Below are 24,189 nucleotides of genomic sequence, written 5' to 3'. Positions count from 1 at the left end.
CATCAGGAGGCAGCTCCCATACTCAGGAACCCTTTGCTTGATATGGAAGGGTTGCAGAACAACCTAAGAATCTGAGAAGTTCCTGGCCATCCAAGCCTAAAAATTATTTACAAAATACAAAATATCCAGAGAGTGCATCAGGGATCCAATGACCCTTTCTTTTGATGAGTGGGCTAGTCATACCATCTTTAGTCTTCATCTGGCAAATCATGTCTTGACTTTCTCTGAAAGCTACATCCATGCTGCTTCTCTCTTTTCTGTCCACCTTTTATACAAGCAACATCACCACAGGATCTGGATGAGTTCGTGATAAGAAAGAACACCCATACAGTGCATTTTAGCAAAGCAAAAGTCACGTAACTGCAACCTACAAAACAGGTTCAGCCATGTGAGTACGTGACATTCCATGCTGAACTCTCACAAAGCCCATGAATTTTAAGATGTTATTTTCCTGAAGATAAATAGGGACTTCTTGCTTAGTTAAGTGCTGATGAATATGAGAGTAAAATATAAAACCAGAATGTACAATTTTAGAGAATTTGTAGAAGCCAAGGATCCCCAGGTGCTATCCACTCCAATAAGACTTCCCTACTAAGCCTTGACCTTTCACTGACCCATTTGCAAGACCTCTGCTGTCATACCAGACCTGTATTCCTGCCTTACAGAGAGTGCAATGGGGTGGATTTGCAGGTGTAGGGTAAGAGATGGGGCATATACTGGTATTGGAGACCTTAAGGTTAGAAACAACTGACCTAATGGTCAGATAAAGAAATGCAGAGCTGCAACTGGCAAAACTGATTAAAGGGTAACAGATCAAAGAACAAGCATCTGACTATGTGAACCGTGCCACACATAGTAAATCAGGATGTAATGTGAAAAGACAGAAAGGTGTTAAAGTGCATTAGCAAACATCAAAAGGAGCAAAAGTAGTTCCTAAAGTGAGGAAGAATCACTATCAACATTATACTGCTCCTGAGAAAGGATTTGGGATACACTACACTACAGCTCATTTTATACTAAATAACTAATTGTTACTGCTAGATATAAATACAAAAATCATGCAGTAATGTACCATACAGAGATATGAAAGTAAAACAAATTAGCCATAGCCTGATTGCTAAGGTTTAAGGATAAAGAGTGTCTGACAAGCCTCAGTCCTGAGTCCTTGCAAACTCAGTACAAAATCTGTAGCTTGTTAGTAGGAATGATGGTACTGTATTTAGTGGGCTACAGCTTTACAGGTTCCTTGTTTCATATATTCAAAGTCATGGAAAACTAATCATAGGCAAGTTTTAACAGAAGCACTTCCATGTACCTGGGAGTGCCCCAGCAAGTTTGGGCCCGGTGGTTAAGCAGTAACCAACTTCTGAGTTTTGGGCAGGACCAGCATGGCTTCTGTGCACAGGCTCTATCATATGACCTATAGCAAACTGTGATTGCACTGTACATCCTGGACAACCTTAATCCTCACAAGTAAACCTGAAGCACGCCAAAATGACCTCCAGAGCAAGCACAGCATGTCCCACAGAAGAGATAAACAGCCTGGAGAACTGTTACCCCACCTCTGAACTTTTCTCCCAGCCTTCTCTTCTTGCAGTTCTCTGTGATCCATCATTGTGATACCTGTCCTGTGGCTCTTGGCCAGAAGGAATATTTGTTACATGCTCCATCAGTTCAGAGAAGTTGTTGTTGTGCTGCTGAATGCTGCTTTGGTTTGTCCTGCACTGTGTAACACACAGGAGGTTTTCTCCTTACAAGATCTCTGGGTATTTGCATCGTTGTTGAACTCTTGGGAACAGAGAACATCTTTTCTGATGCTTGGACAACTCCTCACTCAATACAGCAAAAGCTTTTGAAATATTAATAACAATTATTATTAATAGAAAAGTTCTGTGGTTTAATGAAGGCTTTTAACTTACAGTTTAAGAAAATAGCAAGGAGGAAAAAGACAAAAAATCTCTTTTTAAAAAAAAAAATAGACCACAAATCAAACTTTTTCAGTAGCTATGCTGATTATCCTTCTGACTTTACGGCGAACAGGGTTTGACCATTTGGGTCAAACTTTACATTTACAGGTCTAAATTACAAGCTAAACAGGGGTCTTACTCCATTATCCAGCCAAGGAAGTAAGAGTATAAAGACTTATTAGTCAGGATTAGTCAAGAATTGACATTGGGGGTTGTATTATTCTAATTAGGCACAGGAAAATTCCTATTCCTTTTTGTAATTAAAACAATACACATTCTACCATCTAATTATATTTGACATTTTCAAGGTGTTGGGCGCCGAAGTCTATAATTACAGAAATGCTTCAGCCTTAAGCAGAACACTTCATAAATATTCATATATTAAATAGCCAGATATACTGTTTAGAGGATTTTAGTAACATTTGCCTTTTCTTTTTAAGAAATGCTAGACTTTTAGAAGACACATTTTATATTTGTATTTTTTAAAAGATAGGAAGAAAATTGTCCTTTGGGATCGGACATACTGTATATAGCAAATTGGCTACAGACCTATTCATTAGTATTGTAAGCAGTTATGTTGGGGATTCATAATCCTTTAGAATTATGTCTTTTCTTTAGCAGAATGGATAATTACAGTTAGAAATAACACGGGAGTCCTGTACTAAAGTCATAAGACAGTAAAATGCAATTCTTAAATTTCCTTGATATTTAATTAATAATAGAGTTACAGCTTACATACAGTAGTTTAAAGAACAAGTTATTCACTACCTTTTATCTTAGTGTTTCACAATAAAATACCACTTCAAATATTGCCTATTTTTGATAGTTGAATGCTGCCATATAAAACAGTTGCCTGCCTAAAAATACTATGATCCAAGTAGAGTTTGACCTGTGGGTAAAGCATAAGCTATTGCTCAAGGAGAGACTTTCCCTTCCTGATATCGGAGAAATGGAAAAATACTGAAGATGAAACTCTGAATGCAAGATGTTCCATGAGTGGGCCTGCTGTGTATTTCCATTCTGGGAAATTAACTTCTGGGGACATCTGTATAAAAGGGCATAATTTCTCAAAAGAAGGGCAATAGGCATCTGCCTGTTTTGTCCATTTAGCTCACTGGAATAAGTTTGCGTCCTGTTGTGAGATGCTTTGCCCAATGGGACATGGACCCTGACTAACTCATTAAGTATGACTTTCAAATAGTTAATAATAAAAGATGTTGCAAATGTTTCAAAAGCTAAATGCTGTGCAGAAAGGAAGTTGAGAGCTCAAATGCTGTGCAGAATTTCAGCATCGTAGCAAGAGCAGCACAGAGTCAGTGCAAGCTCCCTGCACACCAGGACAGGGGGCACTGTGGCAGCCTTAGATTCCAGAGGCCCCTGAGGCCAATGAGCATAGCCTCTGTGCAGGCAGGTGTTGAGACAAGGGTACCCAGTTCCACAACAATCTAAATTATTCTCAGAGTAAGAAGATTTCAGGGAAGTCCTCTTTCATCCTGCACATCTATGCGATGACTGGAAGCAGTCTAGCCCATGTTTGTGGTCAGTCAGGCTGCATCCAGCATGAAGTAAGGATTATATATTTATATATATATAATATGTATTATATAATGCATCCTGATAAAGAACTGGACTTCTTCCTGTGATGGGCAAGAAGCAGGACTCAATTTAGTGACACTGTATGTAATTATTCCATACATATTTATGTCAGATTATATAATAGTTATATATTATGTATGCACATAATATGTATTACATATTGTGTATGTTATATGCTGTACATAATATGTATGTGTGGTATAGTATGTGAGTGCAAATATAAGTTTGGGTTATGTATATATATATATGTATATATGCACACTATTTACTGAAGCAAATTTCCTAGATGCCTGGATGTATTTCTGTAATGCTCACAGCACTTAAGGATGCCAATCCACATTTCCTCCCTCTCTACACAATCACAGCTGCCATACTATGTGACATTACAATGCAATCAACTTGAACACAGATATAACCAGAGAAGCAACATTCTTCTATTCACCACCGTCTTCAGATTTTGCTTGGAACACTTTGAAGACACAACTCACCCTCTTCAAATCAGAAGATTAAAGATAAGCTGTTCTTTTTAAACAAAAAGTCATATTAAAAGATGTTTTGATTAAATTTAGCTTTAAAACCTCCCCCTTTAATCATCCAGAATTACATTTTATGCACAAAAAGCCTGAATTTTGTAAGCTTGATGCTTAAAAATCAGAAAATTGTGTGTTAATGCAAGAAACCATTGTCCCTCTGCCATGTAGAGCAGATTTTATTCATCATTTTCCCAAAATACATGTGGATCCCATCTTACCTCTGCTTTTATACTGCATTGTAGAATGGGATGAATGACATTGATTTTAAACAATCAGTTGTTTTCGTAAATGTGAACTGAACGTTGCAAGAATAATATCATTTAAGTATTCTCAAAGTTCTTTTAGGGCAATCGCTGTTTCTCATAATCTCAGATGCTATTAACCATAGATACCTTCATTGCAGTACAGACACCAGGAAGGACTCATTGCATCTCAGTGGAGGAGCAGGAAGTTGTTCTAATATTGCCTTGTTCGTGGAGGACTCTGGAAAATAGCAAACAAAAAGTGTTTCTGAGCATTTACTAAGGAGGATGCAGAGAATAATCACATCCTGATGGTCACCTCTGAATGCCCCAACACCCATCTCGGGGGCAGCGCTGCTCTCTTTGTTCACTTACAAACCAATAGCTTTAAAATGCCTTTTTGCTGTATCTTCTCTTAAATTACTTCCTTCCACAGAGATTTACTGGTTGATCCTGTGCTTTCAGGAGCTGGTGGTGAGCAGACGTGAATTTGGGCTCCCAGAAGGGTCAACTCTGCTCTTAATAAATTAGTGGAAGTAATTGCAAAGGGTTAGATAACTAAATAGCTAGAGGATAAAAGGATTGTGAACCATAGTCATCAAGGTTCTAAACAGATTGAGTCTTGCCAAAGTTAATTGCTTTTTTGATAGAATTGCAGAATGGATGTGCATTATCACAATTTAGATTCTAGGGAAGGACCGGGTACTGGTTTTCATTAACTATTACTTTTGAAACTTAATGCAAAATGGCTTTGATGTAGACTGTGATATACCACAGAGTTGCTAAAGGACCAGAAAGGGTGATTGATGAACAGCAGAGTGCTAAGGCCCCACATGGGAGACTGCAGTCCTGATACTTTCCTTAAAAAAAATTAAATCAAAGTCATTCTATTAATGATTCATAGATGAAAAGGCTAAATTTTATGTGCTGAAGATTGGGCTGGATGTTTTGACTAGCTTGGTAGACAGCAGGGTTATTGATATCAACTGAACGGTATCGTATCTCTAGAGAATTAATTATTTAGAGATAGTAAAATAGGCATGACAAGGAGCAGTGAGATACAAACAGCAAACATCAAAGAGATTTATTAACAGACTATGTTGTCTTTGCAAAAGCATTACTATTCAATTTCCAAACAGTAATTTTTTGCTTTCTTCTCTTCTAGTTGCCCATATTGGCATCTTCTGTTGTTAGCCTCTATTTTCTTGAACTTACTGATGTCTTCAAGCCAGTTCACTCTGGATTTAATTGCTATGACAAGAGTCTGAGTATGCCATACATTGAACCTACACAAGAGTCTGTTCCCTTCTTGATGTTGCTTAGTCTGGTTTTTGCTGGACCATCAATTACGGTAAGTTTGAAGTGCTACTGTCACTTAATAAATATTTTGAACAGAGTTTCAGTTGGCATAAAGAAAATAGCTCCTTTGGTTTCAGTTTGTCTGTAGAGTGTCATCCAAGCTAGTTTCCTTAGGACTTTAAATTCATATTTCATTCTTCTGTAACAAAAGGAGATACACTCCTTAAAACATTCCCTGTAGCACTTCATCTACTCTCACTGTCTTGATGGTGGGCATTAATGTTAAGAAACAGCATCTACAGTTGGATGAGAATAGCTTGAATCATTCCGTTATGCTGTACAAATATTTGAACTTTTACAGACAGGGCATCTCCATACTCTCAGATACATCAAAAATGCAAGAATTTTTTTAAATGCAAGCCTTTCACAGCCCTGAACTTGCCACTTTTGTTACAACTAGCTTTATTCAGAGAGAAGGTATATCAATCTTGTCAGTGAACTCAATTACATTTTCCCAAATAGCACTGAAACACCTCTAAATTGCAAGTTAGTCATTAAGAGCAGGCAAAAGTGGGCTGGTTTAATCATTCACCCAAAGGGAGATGATTTCAACAGAACAGAAATATCCTGTCAGAATGAGCAGTTGGGTCACTATTTCACAGAAAAGAGAAGTAGAAATTGTCTTATAAATATATAAAGGAGAGAATTCATTTTGTCTGATTTTAGCAGTTCAGATAGGAGTCTTACTCTCACACCACTCCTGTCTGGCAGATGGAGAGAGAAATTCACCTTGAGTGGGTGATTCTATGCACCTAAAAAACATGATCAGCCTTTTGAAAGGATCTCTTCTCCCCCCTGACAGCAATGACTACGCATCTCAATTAGGTACTTCTTGAAGGCCAGCTGCAAATACATCTCTGCTTCCAGCTCCTCTTAATTCCCTTAACTTCAACCAGTTAATTCATTTTATAATACTATCCAATTTACAGTTACAAAATCTATAACATGGGATGCCTGTATAAAAACTATCAAGTGCTGTTCTCTCTTTGCTTTCCAGAATGTTTTTTCTTTATTTGTCTTTTTTTTTTTTTTTAACTGAACAGTTCTTACTGCATTTGATTTTTGTTGCTTTAGAAACCATTCTTGGAAGGATTTTTCACATACAGCAAGCTAAAAATTGTACATTTAGGAACTGGGAGCTAAGACTTTCAGTGATTCTGGTGCAAATGATTGTTGCAAACACCGCATACTGTGATAAAAACAAAACACTGGTATTGGGTTTGGCTGGGTTTCTTAAGTGTTTCTGGTAAGTGTTTCTGGTAACAACAAACTGGATTTTTCTGAAATAGCTATAGAAGGAATCTATCTAGGCTCACTTGGGCCACAGTAGGTAGTAAAACCTGGCTTTTACTACAGAGAGTTTGTGCTAAGCATAGGTAGTATCAAACACCTTAAATCAAGATAAAAGATGCCTCTTTCTTTATCTAGTATTTGTTAAGGGCTTTGATTATAGCTCAGTTATTTCAGCATTGCATGAAATTTTGCAATAGAAAATGTTATTCTTGCTTGAATCATTCTACCAGCAGTACAGAAAATTAAACAGAAGCATGCCATGCGAGCAACTCAAACCCATACTTCTGCATGCCATAAAAAAGAAAGTTTGGTAAAGAAAGTAAATCCCAAATTTTCAAAGTACAACTGGCTAAAATCTGCAAGCCTTAGGAAGGTGTAGTTCATTTTTGTTGGTGTGAGCATGAATGTGATGCTTGTGTTAGTTAGAGACTGGGCAGTGATGGTGCAAAATACACAACCTCCTTCAGTAAAAGCACTGAAGGCATTGGCTCCTTATTATTCGATACCACTTTGGAAGTAAGGAACTAGGGGACATTTTTGTCTAATCCTTCCCTTTTTGTTTGGAAAAATAGGCCAGTGAAGCTCAGTGTGAAAAGATTACAATTGTGCCATTGTCATATTGTAGAGCTTAGCATTTTGTAAATTAGTTTTTGTAAACATTTCCATTAATTACACACTTTCTAAAACCTGTGAATCATAGAAAAGAAAGCATGAGCTATGTGAGGAATTGAGGATCTCCAGTAATGTTGTGTATCCTGGCCTCTGTCCACACTTCAGGTACTTATGGCAGTATCAAGCACAAGGTCATCAAGACTCAATAAAATACAGGTGTGATTAAGCCACATTTTAAATATTACCAAAGAGTATCTCTGAGAAGAAAAAAAAGATAAAAAAGAAAAATTGTGCATGGGGAAGAAGACAAGCAAAGTCCAGTGCCAATCCCTCTTTAAAACCTTATATAAATATTAGAATAGGAATTTTAGTCTGTATTATTTTTGTTGGTATAATAATTTTCCCAAGACTGAAGAACATATATCAATCTATTTGCTTTAGAGTAATTTTTTATACAAAAAAAAATCAAACATTTTATGATTTATTTTCCCAAACCATTATTACAGAAGGATCTGTTTGGCTTTGGGGCTTTGTGTTTTGGTTTTTCTCTTTGGGCATTTTTTCCCATTATTAGTGAGTAGCAAATGCATTTAAACAGGTCTGTTCTGTAGCCCTGAAGGGTGACAGAAAATAACTACCTGTTTTATTGACATATGTCTTACAGCTTGTGGCATAGATGAAATTTTGTCTATGTATTGAAAAACTACAGGAGACTTCAATGTGGAACACCTGGACCTGAAGAAATTATCAAGATAGATATTTTATGTCTGGAACATAGATACACCTGAATTGCTGTATGACTTCCATTTGCTTTAAAGAACTCTGAATCTGATCCTCTGATAGATTCTGTCTCTAGTTACTCATTCAGAAATATTAGGACCAGTTATTTAATCACATCCATGAAGGTTCAAACTCTTACCAGCCACTGACTAAAAACTTGCTTAGAGGTAACAATGTCCTTCCCAAAAGAGATCACTAAGACATTAGATCACATTGAGTTGGGAATTCAAGTCTCAGGGAGAGAAATTCACTGCTGGCATTTTCAAGTCCTACTGCCCATTCTACTCCAGAAGGTTTTTTCTGTGGAAATGCCAGCCTCTGAATTTTCCTTGACATAGGCCTTGTTGTTTTTTACTCTTATCACACAAGCTAATCCATCTGTCTGGTGTTTTCCCTGTACCAGACATTCCTAGAACTTGGCTAAAAACTGTTACAGTTTTTCTGAGTTTTAAGTTTGGAATACTACTGGTTCTCTGGGAAGCTTCAGCAGTAAATTGATCAACTGTAGACAGATAATAGTGGCCACAGTTCTCAGCTAATTAGAATTCCTTAAATAACCCCTACCACTGGCTTTTCCATGTCTTAAGAGAACCTTCACTACTTCAATCTTCCTGGCCAAGAAATTTCAATTAATTAAAACTTTAGCTATTAAAGAGTTAGACTAAACTTTTCCATTTTACCTCCCTTTTCCTAGGGTGGAGGTGTTAGTATAGACAAACATCACTGGTAGTTACAGCAGATTCAGCATAATTCAGATACTTTGGCATCTCATTGCATTATAAGCTTTGTGCATTGCATGGATTGGTTTCCAGTGTAGCTGTGGATAGACGAAGTGAATCTTCTTTTGCTGGTGAGAATTGCCTCATTAATTGCAATATTTCAATTGAATCCTTACTCTGAACTCTGTACAAACCCCATACAGAATTCCAAATAGTTGTACTATTGAACAAGGAAAACAATAAAATCTGAGAATGCAAATGTATAAATGTGTCTGGATCTTCCAGCTAGTGACACCATTTTTTACTTATATTCTTCCTTTTATAAACTCTTGTCTAGGGCTTTGGTCATAATCTCTTTTGCTTGGTGTGTTGCAAGGGACCATAAGGACTGAACTTTTTCCACTGCTGTGGATCTGGTTAAAACCCAAGCCAAATTAAACAAATACAGAAGAGCAGGCTGTCACATAATTAGAAGCTGCTTGGGATTGCTAGGCTTATGGCCAAGACTGAATGCTAAAACCACTTCAGGAGCACTAAGACATTGCAGTGGCTCTGGATTATTTTAGAGGCGATATTTTATAATTACTGCCTTTTTATTGTAGAAGCATCAAGTTTCAGCTGTAGATCAAGGCCTGGATACCACTGAGCACTGTATAATGTATGCCATTTGCATTTAATTTCAGGGCCACCTTCTCGCCTGCCCTCATTCAGGCTAAGTTGCATTACTTTATGTTTACATATTGATACAAATCTTTTAAAGTTGAATGCATGTCAGTGGATGACATTGGTTGTGTTACAGTTATATTACAGCCCTTTAAATTCAATCAGGATCTTCTGAATAAGTGCTACATTCAATTTAATGGCTCCTTTGTCATTGCAGATAATGATAGGAGAAGGAATTCTCTACTGCTGCCTGTCCAAAAGAAGAAATGGAATTGGAACAGAGGCCAATATTAATGCAGGAGGATGCAACTTCAATTCTTTTCTTAGAAGAGCTGTCAGATTTGTTGGTGGGTTTCAACTGTTACTCACAAAAAAGAACTTTCCAGATACGTTCAGTTTTCACCATGCAGGTTTGCTTCTCTGAAACAGAAGAACTTCTCTGAAACTTTCAGAACAGTGCAGAGCATAGCACAGATTTTCTGCTAGAAAATGTGAGAAGAAACTCAGACTGCAACAGAGCAGCCCCATACTCAGTAATGCAGCATCTACACTCTCCGTTTTCCCTTTCCTCTCCTGTACTATTGTCAGTATCTCTAAAAGAGTAATTCAGTTTTCCTTCTCTGCCCACCTTGAGCTGGCTGCCTTTTAATGATTTCAGTGTATAGCTTCCCTTGCCTGTCTTCAGTGCATCATAAGGATTCAACCCACCTGTCACAGTATTCAGCATGACAGTGAAAACTTGTCAGAAACTCTCAGTAGGTTTGACATTCTTTTTCTGGAATGTGTTTATCTGCCTCTCAAAAAGGGCTAGAATCTGGCAACTTAAATGATAGAGGAAAATGTTGAATTCTTTCATTTTACTTTGTTTTAATTGTCATTTATAAAAAACTGCACTTGGAAAGGCAACTGGACTTTGATCCCCTTGTTACAGTTAATTTCCTCTCCCAATAAATGGCTAAAGGAAAGGTTTCCTCTGTTTCAGAAACCTTTCATTAGATAAGGCAGCCTAGGCAAAGACAACCAGCGGGACAGCAGGCTGAAAAGCTGGTAGGACAACTATTCCCTGGGTTTTGGTAGTCTGGCAAACAGAGAGGTAGTGACCAGCGAGGTTAGGCAATCTGTGACCAATAAAGCATCTTAAGAGCAGTAGTGAGGAAGAAAGCAGAGGGTTCGTAGATTACAACAAGAGCAAGGAGGACCGTAGACAATACCCCATGTCTACTTCTCCTGTTTGGTATTCCATCACCAAAAAAACAAGTTCAAAGACACATGAATTTCATCCCAAATTCACACTCTGAATTTGAAGTTTTTTTCATATTTTAATGTCTTTAACATTCTTTCAATTTTAGGATGAAAAATAAATTTATGAATAAAAGCAGGGAATTATTCTGAGAGGTAAATCTTTAGGAGAAGAGCAGTTGAAAATGTTCAGTAAAGCAATGCATTAGTTCAATGCCTTGTGAATTTGGCATTATTAATCAGTCTGAAGCATTGATCCCTCATGAAATAGAATTAAATATTTGGGTTAGTGACAGGGACATAATACTCAAGAAACATCAGAGGTGTGAAGGTAGCCAAAGTTATCACCAGCTGGTGATTCTGTGGTGGCAAAAAGAGAACAGGTCTTCAGAGCAATGACCTAATGTCCATACTACTAAAAGCCTGTCTTCCAGTGGGAAAGTCCAAGCACTGGATAAGTACATATGCTCTCCTCAAATAGTTGGCTACTCTTTAGTCAATTCAGAAAACTTCTTTCCAAACTGAAGAAGCTCCAGTGTAGCTGCCTTTTAGGAAAAGATGTGGGAGGACATCAAACCATTAAAACAAAACTTTAAGTATCAACAGGAAGAAAGCAAGCATAAACTATCTTATTTTTTTATATTAAAAAATTCAACTTTGCAATAAGCTTTCACAAAAAAATACCTCATACTCTGCATTTAAATTCTCTCAGGTCCAATAACAAAAGCCACCAGAGTTCTGTTGAATGTAGTTTGCGCAATCAATCGACCTAATTAATGCATATACCAACCTAATTAATGCACATACTAAAGTTAACAAGCTCTGTTGATTTCTCTCCTAGGTGTTCACGTGTTTGGTCTTTGTGCAACTGCTCTCGTTACTGATATTATACAGCTATCAACAGGATATCAGGCACCGTATTTCCTGACTGTTTGCAAGCCTAACTATACATCCTTAAATGTATCTTGCTCAGAGAATTCATATGTTGTGGAAGATATTTGCTCAGGAACTGATCTCAATATTATCAATGCTGGAAGGTTGGTTCTATTCTTCATTGTGTACATTTTTAAGTATTCAATTTATATTTTATCTTCTGTCCCAATTTCAAGATTTTTTCCTAGTTAAAGTCTGAATGAGTTTGTTGGTTTTTTATAAGAAAGGTGAATGCATAAATGTCTTTTTAGTGATGTTCCATTTTCTCCATAAAGATATTAGTCTAACAGTGGGCTTTGGAAGACTTTGTCAGGTTCCAAAGCACAGTTGTTAGCAGCTGTTCTCCCCCCTCAAAGGAGGCAATTTCCTATACAATTGTCACTGTATAGCTGCTACTGCTTTTTCGAAGTGGTGTGTGGTAAGTTCCCCATAACAGACAGGGAAGAAGTCTCCCAAGCACTTGGTCTGAGACCTCTGTACATTACTGTTCAGGTGTTTGGGATTTGTTGGACAAGTTTCTTTTCTGTTTCTTTAATTAAGTTTTTTATGTTAACAGCATTGAAAATACCTATTTTTTAGAGAAAATACCACAACAGTGCAAAGCTGTGTGTTCCCAAACATGTCTTTTCTTGCATGGTATTTCTAACTGGTTCTTCATCTCTTTTCCCACAACCATTTGCTGTTACTGGGATATTGCCAGCGAAGCCTGATGCTTGCAAGCAGTGTCTTGCAACTGCATGGTGTCCCAGGAAAACTGGGACATGATTACACAGGAGCAGGCAGAAAAATTTCCACAGTCACATCTCATTCATTTCATTATCTCAAATATGATGTCTGCTGCTTTGAATTGACTGCCTGTAGCCATTCCAAAATGACCAGTCACTCCTAAGTTTAAATACCATCACTTCCAAAAAATCAGTGACATTACTTGTAACATATTAAGACTAAGCAATAAGGTTTTGGGTGTTTCTGTTTCCCTAGGAAAATGACCATATATTGATATCTCAAAGTTATTTCCATCATAGAGGATACATTTGGCAAGCTGTAATATTCTGGCACCACCCTCAATTTCTCCTTAATTCAATTTTACTGCATTTTTCCTTTATTATGTTGTTATTTCCCTATGCCAGTCTCAATTTTACCACAGCAAGCAGCACTTGCTACTGGTTCTTCAGTAGTACTTGCTATTTCCTTCAGTCACCTACATAGAAATTATGGTATAACTTCTACGGTACAGGAGGTTAATTTGACTTCAGTAATTTCAGTTTGGAAGGGACTTGTTCTGAGTTTGCTAATCGCCTTCATTTTTCATTTGTACTTCCCAGAAACTTTGGCTCCAGAAATTTGCCTCTAGACTCCTGTATGGAAAGTATAGAGAGGAGCACATAATTATCCAACGGATTACATGAAATCATTTTTCTGCAACATCCCCAAATATCCAGTGGTTCCTATTGTCCATCTTTTCCTCTGTTATCTTCAAAGAGCCTTTTCAGTCACTTCTGTTCAGCTCTCCAGTGAGGTCTCTATCCTTTGTCATCTCTGATGTTCTGACTCAGTATGACTCTCTCTCTCAGTAGGACTCTCTCGTTGTTCCCCCTCTACACATCCTCATGCATGAGCATTTAGAGTCAGACACTGTCATCGGAGTTCAGGACGTGTTTTCTTTGAGACCTTTGTTCACCTTTTCAATACAGAGCCATACAAAAAGGCGACGTATTTTTAGCTGCAGTTATTTTCATTTTAGATTAAAAGATGAAAAATAGAGGAACAAAAGCAGTGACACCATTAGAGAGTACAGAGAGTGCATTTAGTCTGTGTTTGCCCTGAAAGCATGTGAATAGAAAAGAGAACAAAGAGAAAATTGACGGTACCATTGTGACACACCTTATATACTATAAAAATGCCATCAAATTAAGGTTAAGTTCCAAGTGGTAGAAAAGTTCATAGAATCAAATATACACATTAGCTCCACAGAGACTCTAAGTAGATTTATGCTTCATTAAAACCTGCACAGGGTAAAGGAACTGATTAGCTATTATAAACATTTACTTTTTTTTTTTCATGTCTTTATTTCCCTGTCCTCAACCCTGAACTTGTTCCACAGGGATACTATTTGTGAAAGATTTGTTCAGGGAGGTTAAAGATAAAGGAAGTTGAAGAAGAATTTAGGTCTGTCTTTAGAAATGCAAAAGGAACCATGCAGATTTCCTCTTGGCCAGAGTCATGAGCCTACGGCCTGCTTGAGCCATAGGCTCAAATTCAGGTCAGCAGTGTGGCATTCACACTAAACCACATGTACATTTTTAACTGCCAATTAGTTATGTAGAACAGACAAGGCAATATGCAGAGGAAAGAAATTTAGAAAGCAGACTCCACTGCTTTGCAGAACAAATGTCTGTCTGAAGTTAAAGGACTGTGTTTCTGTCTCTGCTATTTTAAACTAGCTCGCTCAGGTGTTGCTAGGAACATGGCTGTACGTGGAGCCCAGTTAGGGTGGCAAGACCCATCTGTGAAGCCAAATGATTGTTTAAGCATTTATCCCAAGCTGAGCTTTCTCAGGTGAAAGTTGCTGTTGTGACTGCAAGATAGACATACTCTTCCTTCAACAAAACATCCAGCATGGTACATTACATATATATTTCATTGTAAAGAGACAAATCCTCCCTGTTTCTGACTCATTTCTAGGGCTCAGAGGTCATAGAATTTTTTTAGGGCTTCTGTGATCTAGATGTCCACTGTAGAACAGGTGTTACTGAATCGAAACCCAGCTTTTTTTCTCTCTATATTTCACATTCACATCACTTTTCTTTAGTTGTTTTTAGAGAACTGAAATGGGTCTAGAAGAATAATAATATTAAAATGTTAGAGACTCTCATGTGATGGTTCTGTGTAGCTTGTGCATGCACAAAACCTCCTCTTCTTGCCAGAGAAGTAGAAGCTAAGCTGTCACTTTTAATTTTCCTATCTGAAGTTTGTAACTCAAGACCCAGTCCACATCATTCAAGTCTCCATGTTTTCAATGAGAGCAGAAGGCCCTCAGCAATTTCAAGAGCAGACTTGATATCGCATACTGTCTCAGAGAGTTTGGACATATTTTCATTTATTCTCTTGCTCTGGGCATCAAGAAGGGGCTCAGTAATTCTTAAAATACCCTCCCCATGTTGTTGTGCTCCATTAGCTTCTGTCATGAGGTAAAAGTACTGAAATTTTTTCAAAAAAAAACCCCCATAGACATAGCAAATAAAGATGTAGTTTGCCTCTCTGAGAAAAATGTCATCTGATGACAAATGTTACTGATAGATCACATATTGTTTAGGAAGTGTAAGATAGAAATGACTGTGCCACCCAGTGTTTTTTTCAATGAGCACTAGCACTGTGCATTTGAACTGAGAAGTATAATTTGAGTGTCCTTCCTTGGCAGAAAGTCATTCCCTTCTCAACATGCCACCCTGGCAGCCTTTGCAGCAGTGTACATTTCGGTGAGTAACCAACTCTGTTTAGTTTCATTTATACAAGACAAAATTTAGGAAGTAATTTGCTGCATATTGTAAAATTATGTGTTGCCTGGATATCTTGGATCGATGGATGTTTTTATCCTACCAATCTGGAAGCAAAATAAAACTACTAATAAAGCTGGTTTTATTGTAGCTGTTAAAGAATAAGGAAAAGATACAACTGCTTCATATCCTTTGTTAAGAAGCAACAAAAAGTGTTATGTTAAAGTATATTTGATGCCTCATATTACCCTCATATAAAATGCAGTGTTTATCTGTCTTACAGAGTGATATTTTAACTTACCAGTCAAATTAACCTTTATGCATGCTGCCTTTTCTTTATTGCTGTCTTCACTTGATTCGCTGCTTTTAAACTTGAGATGTTAAGGGCCTACATTCATGTGATGTAGTTTGATTTCACCTCCATAGATCTGCAGCATGGATGAAGTGGCACAATCACTCCCAGAGGCCTTCAAGGTGTTACTGCAAAGCAAGTGAATAAAACCCATCAGTCGCTAGCAGAGAATTGTGGGACATGCCGCAGCAATCACAGCTGATTTTGCACTTCTGAGCTGTAGCATTTCTTCAGTATGGCCTACAATGTTTGTACAAGTGACAACTTACTAGAAGTTTGAAAAGTAATTCCATCACTCATGCTGTGAAAATCAGAGGAAAACAACAGTAACGACCAGTTAATGACATTAGATAATAGTATTGTGCATGTACTGGGAGCTTGCCAGTATTTGTTCTGCCTGGAGAAAGGCCAAAATTTGGAATAATACTGATGAACCACCTCCACTTAATTTTTGTGACCTCCCTGGCATTATGGCCCTCCGTTGAGAAATGGCTCTCTAAAGCATCTGGTGGTAGCTTTCATTGGAACAGGTTACTGTGTTCATCTGGCATGACATCTGGCTTCTGTATTTCACAAGCAGTGGCTCCTTAGTCACATTTGTAGAACATTTAGATACTGATTGGGAACAGTATTGAGGCATAAAATCCTTATCCTAATTGATGTCAACAAGCAATACTGCCTCTGTTTTTTGAAATCCATTCCTTGTGATTTTAGATCTTTCTACAGTGAGTGAGCAAATTTTAACAGGGCTGTAAAGTAAAATTAAATTGATTACTTGTAACATTACTGTGTACTAGTGATCTAGTAAAAGAAACATTGTATGTGAGAAATTAAATCCTCTTAGGTACATTTAAGTTTCTTCAACTGCTTCTTCATTTCTTTCTTTTTCAAGATGTACTTCAATTCTACGTTAACAGACTCCTCAAAACTTCTTAAACCACTCTTGGTCTTTGCCTTTATCATCTGTGGAATTATATGCGGTCTGACTCGTATCACCCAGTATAAGAATCATCCAGTTGATGTTTACTGTGGCTTTCTCATAGGAGGCGGAATTGCTCTCTATTTGGTAAATATAATAGTTAAGTTTTAGCAAATAAAACTAATAAGGCTAAAATAAGAGTATTGGTAATTTTTATGAAAACTTTTCATTATGGTCACATACCATAATGACAAGTGTAGTCAATATGTATTGAAAATGAGTTGGGGATAATCACTTTAAAAGCAAAAAGGAAAAAGCAAACAAGTATTTCAATATAAAGTGCCATAACAGTGCACAAAGTGGAATATAATCATCTGGCACTGTATACAGAAACAGCTCTAACTTTATGTGCTTTATTAAATACTTAAAAATCCTCATCTTTTCTAATCCACACTTAAAAGCATAACACAAGAAAAATACTTGATTAACTGGTATTTGTTGCTGACCTGAGTCAATACTGACAGTGTTAGCTTTACGATCTCAAAAAATGATTGAATTATGAGCGACTCAGCTGAGTGAATTGCTGAATCTGCAAGAAATTAAAGGCAACATTATACACTTGTGATTCGTTGGAGTTCTTAGGCAAAACATGCTGGGAAAGAGGATGGTCAGATCAGGTTATCCCTATGTTTTTCCTTTGTACTGGGTTGAAAGAGATGGAGCACCTTGGAAGGGTCCTGTAAGGAAGCATGTAAGTCAGGCCTGTTTGTCAGTAGGAAGCTCATCAAGCACTTGATTTTGCTTGCTGCTCTCAGTATGCCTCCAGCAGGAATTCCGCTACCCTGGCTGCTCAGAGAACAACACAGGTGCCTGGGAGCAATCAGAGCTTCTGCTGACACCACTGCTTGAGTGTGGGCATGTGGACAGAAGAGTCTTAACAGCTAGTGGGATATTTTACCCCCAAGAAGTCAATGATGAATTTTAGTATAATACTAAATTAAGTTCATTTCCTGACCCCCTTTTTTCTGTGATAACATAACCTGAGGTACCTGCAGATGGTCTGCAAAGGTGACCAGGGAAAAATGGGCTTCACAGTGGCAGAAGAAACAGCAGTTAGGGTAATAACAGAAACCCCATGAGCTGCTAAAGTCAACTTCTGTGATGGCACTGTGAACAGAAAGGCACTCTGTTGAGAATATTATTTCAAATGATTCCGCTGTTGTAGATTTACCTAAATGGAGCTGTTGTCCCCATGTTTGAAATGCACAAACAGGTATGCTTTGGTAGGTCGTCACATACTGTTGCGTGACATCATACAGCAGAGAGTATATTGTCCTGGATACCCAGTACTCAGCAAATCTGCCCTGAAAACTACATACCAATAGGAGGAGGGGGAAGGGAAATAATGTGAAACTACAAATAATTCGGAAAGGAGTGTAAAGAACAAGTAACTCAAGTGATTGAGTCAGATATTTGACCCTTTCATGTAATATTCTCAGTGGAGTCCTTTTAAAATGACAGCATTTTATAGCGAGTCTACTGATTAGGAAAATGTTGTATAACTAAATCTTATTACAGTTCTGCACAGCTTGGAAAGCAATTGATTTAAAGTTGATAAGTTGTTCTATGATGTAGATATTGTATGATATGATTATTTTGCAGTAGAAAGGGCAGAATCTACTAACAGCAGAGTACAACTCAAGCAGTAACAAGATTCAGTAAATCAGAACAGACGGTAGTATAGTTGTAAAATAGCTCTGCCTAAGAGACTGCAAACATCTATTTGCCTATTTTTCTAACAAAACATTATTTCTGTAGCTGTATCTGTTGCTTGATAAAAAGAAGAAAGCCTATGGAGGCTAAATCCTTACCTCAACTATTTATTGCCGTGAATACTATGCCCTAGTTATCCTAGTGAGATTACTTCATACATACTGAGAGGTACCAGATTGAGGACAGAATTTGGACTAAGGCTATACTAGTGAGGAAAGGAAAGTAAGCATACCTGTCAGTTTACCTGGAGTAATTATGTCACTGAATTCTATTTAAAAGCAAAATAATATAATTAAAGTAGCTTAAAATGGGTCCTTTTTTAACTTCCTTAACCAATTGTTGATGCTTCTGTCCAAATATCAGGGCCTGTATGCTGTGGGGAACTTCTTACCAAGTGACGAGAATGTGTTTCACCCAAATTTTCACAGAGAACCTCTAAGGTCTTTGACAGACCTTAGTCAAGATGCCAACAGAATCCTCCCAGGAAAAAATGGTGGCAGTAGCGATGGCATTGTCTCTCACCGTACGGAAGGTATCCTGAATAGAAACCACAGAGATTCAGGGTCTCTGACCAATCTCAAGAGAGCAAATGCTGATGTAGAAATAATAACACCACGAAGCCCAATGGGAAAGGAAAACATGGTTACTTTCAGCAACACCTTGCCAAGAGTCAACACACCATCCTTGGAAGATCCAGCAAGACGAAATGCAACAATACACGCATCAATGGATTCTGCCCGTTCCAAACAGCTGCTGTCCCAGTGGAAGAACAAGAATGAAAGTCGAAAGTTGTCCTTGCAAGTAATAGAGACTGAATCTGGCCAGTCACCACCAAGGGCTATCGAAATGAGGTCAAGCTCAGAACCCTCCAGAGTGGGTGTAAATGGTGATCATCATGGCCCAACTAGCCAGTACCTGAAAATCCAACCTGGCAGTGTACCAGGTTGTAACAACTCAGGTCTTACTGGCGGGCCGAGGGTCTCTATTCAGTCCCGTCCTGGCTCATCCCAGCTAGTACACATTCCTGAAGAGACTCAGGAGAACGTGAACACATCACCCAAAAGTAGTTCAGCTAGAGCTAAATGGCTGAAAGCTGCTGAGAAGAGTGTTGCATGCAGGAGCAATAGCCAGCCAAGAATCATGCAAGTAATAGCCATGTCTAAGCAGCAAGGAGTGCTTCAGGGCAGTCCAAAGAGTTCAGAGGGAAGCACAGTGACCTGTACAGGAGCCATCAGATATAAAACCTTGACAGACCATGAGCCAAGTAGCATTGTTAGAGTTGAGGCCCATCCAGAAAATAACAGACCTGTAATTCAGATGCCATCAGAAGGTGAAGGAAGTGGGTCATGGAAATGGAAAGGTCCTGAAAAAGTCACTCTTCGTCAGACATATGAGCTAAATGATCTTAACAGAGACTCTGAGAGCTGTGACTCCTTAAAAGACAGTTACGGGTCAGGTGACAGGAAAAGAAGCAACATAGATAACACTGAGCATCACCATCATGGAATCACTACGATAAGAGTCACACCAGTGGAGGGAAGTGAGATTGGCTCAGAGACTCTGTCCATTTCTTCTAGCCGGGACTCAACACTTCGAAGAAAGGGTAACATCATTTTAATCCCTGAGAGAGGGAGCAGTCCAGAGAACACCAGAAACATCTTCTATAAAGGCACATCCCCCACACGAGCATACAAGGAATGAGAGGAGACATAGCAGCTGGTCCATACCACCACAAAGGAAACACATCTTGACACAGGTTCTGCTCCCTTTGTTTTGAGCTGATATTTACCTTTATGTGCCAAATTATTGACCAGCAGCCCAGCATTGCTGATGTGCAATGTGCATGAGCCTGTGAAAAGCATGTGGTGGGGGGAAAAGCACAATGCCAGAACTAATGTGAAACATTTTCATGCAACTTCTTTCTTCAGATTCAAAACATTTATCTGAGGGTGATGATGTCAATTAAAACAATGGTCTTGAACACAGACACTCTATTTCCTGAATGTGCCAACTTTTTATTTTATATTTGTGTGCAAAATTGACTGACTTTTTCACAGAAAAGGCTGTATCAGTGGAATATATTCACCTTTGCAGAATTTGCACCAAATCTTTAATACAGGATGGTGCTGATGATAACTTCACATGTTTTGAAAAATTGCATACTTATCAGACTCTGCAAACATGACATATTGATGTGCAGTTACTTTACAAGTAATATTGCTAATACTATGATGATGCTGGCTGCATTCATTTAGCGTAGGAAATATTTACAGCTTTGTTATAGTGGATCTGTCACATTCAAAGATTGCAAAGGTTTTGTGTAGTTCTTTAAGATGTCTACTGCAACAAAAAATGTGTGGGTGACATTCCATTAGAATGGAATGACTATCTATTTTGAATAGTTTTGCTGCTACCGCTCAACTTTTGTTTAAGAACAGGTGCTACTAATGAAGAGGCTGCTTCTTAGTGGGCTAACTTGTAGAATTGTTTTAAATTACGTTTTTTAGGGGGTCTTACCAAGCACTACAAGTAATTCAGACTTTACATTTTTAAACTTCTTATTCTGTCCTTCAGTGACCCTTCCATTTTTCTATTAGTTTTTAAACAAATAATGCAGGATACCAACAACTGCAAGATGTGCAAATGTGAAAGGTGAGCCATGAGTAAATAAAAATAGATGGCAACTTTCCTGACCAGCTTCCAAGGAGACAAGAATTAATATCATAGCTCACACTTAGAAGCAGTCATTCACCTCACTTGCTTAGTATGCCACAAGAACAATCACAGGTTTCACCCCAATCACCATCACATAGGGGATTTGTGCTTTCACTTTAAAGAATGGAATGCCTTGGTATTGCAGAATCACTGAACAAGTGTTGCATTGTGCCACTACTACAGTCCACCCCCTTTGAGACACCCTCCAGAGCTGTCTTAAGCATGATCTTTTTTTCCCACCGCTGCCACTTAAGAATATGAAAGGTCTCTGCACCTGAGAGAACATGAATTATTTAAACTGAGCTTTGAATATAATGAAAAAACTTGCCTGCTAAAAATCTCCGTTGCCAAAAATTATTGAAAGGGTAATCTCTGAAAGGAATAACCATGGCATGTCCTAGAATGGGCATGCTAGAAGGAATGCCTCATTCATTTGGCTCTGACTTTGAAGGAAGCCAGGGGCAGTGCTCACCCATTGCAGCTCTTCATTCTCTCCTATTTCTACCTGAAAGAGAACTACCCTCAGACACTTGCCAGCTCCCTTGGTAGGAGGGGAAGGGAATGGCTTGGCAGTGCCCTCACTGAATGAGTAGTACCAGATCAGGTCTGTTCTCTGGCTTCTTAAGAGAAGTGTTTTGGTCTAAGTCCTTTTCTGATTTAGGGTATCAGAGAACCAGATACATTCTCTATAGTCAGAACCTATCTACAGGACCCTACCCCACACAACTCAAAGGAAAAGCCCACCCTACCCCAGCCAAGTAGGAGGTAGAAAGACAAATCATCCTATTCAAGAAGATAAACAGCACAACACAAACATAGACCAAAAACAAAAAACCACAACCAAACAACAAAAACCCAAAAAAAGACCTCAAAACCAAAACAAAATCCCAAACCCAACCCTAAACCGAAGTAATTTCACAAGTATGAGGATGGTGTTTGCGAGTCAATGGAAAGCTTTATACATACTTCCCAGTTTTACAGGTGCTCCAGGCTTAGGTGAATGCTTGCTGTCAAGCCAACTGTGCCAAGCAATGCTTCCCTCACCTGCCCATCACCCAGTGCTGTGAAAGAGTGTCAGTCCTTAAGGAAATGACCACACTCTTTCTGCTATTGATACAAGATGACCCCATCATACTTAGAATGATTGGGAGAAAGTATTCTGCAGGTTACATGTAAGAAGCTACCCAGTAGGGTTGCAGCACATTGTGTATGTTAAAGGCACCGTATGTTGAAGACACACTTTAAGGCACATCAGCTGGGAAAAATAATCATAGATACCAGGAGAAGAAGAAAAAAAAAGTAATTTTTTTAGAAATAAGTTCTCAGATGCTAGTATTTACAAGTCAGGTTTTGTTTTTTTTCTTTTCAAAAGGGTGTATCTTTAGTCCTTGGTATTTAATATGAAATTTTGTACAAGATTCCTAGGAATTACAAACACTTGGACTGTCACGAACAAAACCTTTTGGATTTAGTTTAGTCTAGGTACAGGATAAAGCAGGTAGGATTAGCTTTAAAGGAATGGGTAAGACACAAACACTGTTGGCCTATCAATGCAGGGAAATAAAATGCAATCATTTGTTAGTTTGTAAGTGCAGGGGAAAAGAACATCAGTAGATGAACCTGGAAATAATGGAAAATTGAAATGGAGAATAATGGCAATAAAGCAAAGATTAGAAAATGTTCCCTCTGGCAATTTAGCTGTTTTGGAAACAGCAGGATTCCTGGTGGGAGTGTTTGTTCTTTATTCCTTGGTTTTAGTCAGATATATATTGGCATATATGTTGCTTTTATTACTCTGAAACGTGCTGCACTATTTCAAGTGCAGTGTGATATTTTTCCTAAAGTTTCCTATTTCTTAAGAAAAGATTTTAAAGCTCTTGTGTAATCATTGAAATTATGTTCTATACATAAATATTGATATATTCTTTTTTACTCAAAGTGCCAAAGGCTACTGTTTTTAATAATGGCTTATCAAATTATATTACGTTAGAGAGCAGAAATGTAATAATATATACATTGGAACTCAGACCTCTGCATGTATATTTGATAAGGAGCCTTTTGTAAAATTACTCTTTGTTTACATTCCACTGGTACCTTAATTTAAAATTAATCAAATAAATTGACAGGTGACATCTTCTTAGTGTTCTGATTTTCTTACTTGCTAACAGGCACGAATTTCTTTGTTAGGCTGTGCTTTACTGAGAAAAGAAAATACTTAAAAATAAAATATGTTTTTAAATGAGAATTCTCTATATAAAGTATTGTGTTTAATAAAATGTTATGCCATGTTTTCAAATGGAAAATAATTTGTAAATTGCTATAAATGTATTTTGTTAAATAAGTACAGATCAATGCTACTGTGTGAGTTTATTGTGCTAACATCATGAAATAAAGATAAAATTCCTCATTGATGTTTGATTATCTCTGTGGTGAAGCCAAGTCTCATTCCCCCCAAATTATTTTTCAATATTAGGTATCTCATGATGTGTAAAAGTAGTCATCAGTGAGAAACCTCGAGACCTTGCACAGTGGCAAGAATTTATAAGGAACAGTGTCCAAACTTGTCTCTAGCCAAAAAACATTTTACAAAAAAACCCAAGTGAATTGGGAACTTCAAGCCTTGTGAGGATGTGCCTGTTCAGTCATTCTGTAGCACCAGCTGCATTGCTACGCCCCTAATGCCCCTGAACCACCTTGCTAGTATTGGGTAGAGCTGCCAGACATGGTGAGGGCAGCCTTGGATTTGTGAATGAGAACAGGGCAGATGTCAGAGGCAAACCTGAGAGAACAGGCTCTCCCCAGGGGAAGATGTTAGGATGCAAGAGTCAGCAGGTGTCATACACCCTTTGCTGGCAACAGTGAAAAACGTGTAACAGCACAGTGTCAGAAGCAGTCCTAGCTAGAAGCCACACAAGACAATGTGGTAAGCAAACAGCAAAGACTGTCTCCAGGCCTGTCTGAGACACCCTGAAATGGCAACAGCAGGGCCCAGGTGCC

At 38.1% G+C, this 24,189-nt stretch overlaps 1 protein-coding gene across 1 annotated transcript in view; it reads left to right on the top strand.

Annotated features, from left to right (window-relative positions):
• PLPPR4 (phospholipid phosphatase related 4) overlaps positions 1-23,603 on the top strand; it is a 31,932-nt gene extending 8,329 nt beyond the window's left edge. Inside the window, exons 2-7 of the mRNA XM_032118035.1 lie at positions 5,504-5,689; positions 9,982-10,111; positions 11,845-12,040; positions 15,358-15,415; positions 16,678-16,851; positions 18,841-23,603. Coding sequence (XP_031973926.1) covers positions 5,504-5,689; positions 9,982-10,111; positions 11,845-12,040; positions 15,358-15,415; positions 16,678-16,851; positions 18,841-20,178 — 2,082 coding nt within the window. The 3' untranslated portion in view covers positions 20,179-23,603. The remainder of the gene's footprint in view (positions 1-5,503; positions 5,690-9,981; positions 10,112-11,844; positions 12,041-15,357; positions 15,416-16,677; positions 16,852-18,840) is intronic.
• Positions 23,604-24,189: the final 586 nt, after the last annotated feature.

Source organism: Corvus moneduloides, chromosome 9 (assembly GCF_009650955.1).
Source record: "Corvus moneduloides isolate bCorMon1 chromosome 9, bCorMon1.pri, whole genome shotgun sequence".
Classification (NCBI taxonomy): domain Eukaryota; kingdom Metazoa; phylum Chordata; class Aves; order Passeriformes; family Corvidae; genus Corvus; species Corvus moneduloides.
The sequence above is the reverse complement of the archived record's forward strand: the minus strand, read 5'-3'. Positions and strand labels throughout refer to the sequence as shown.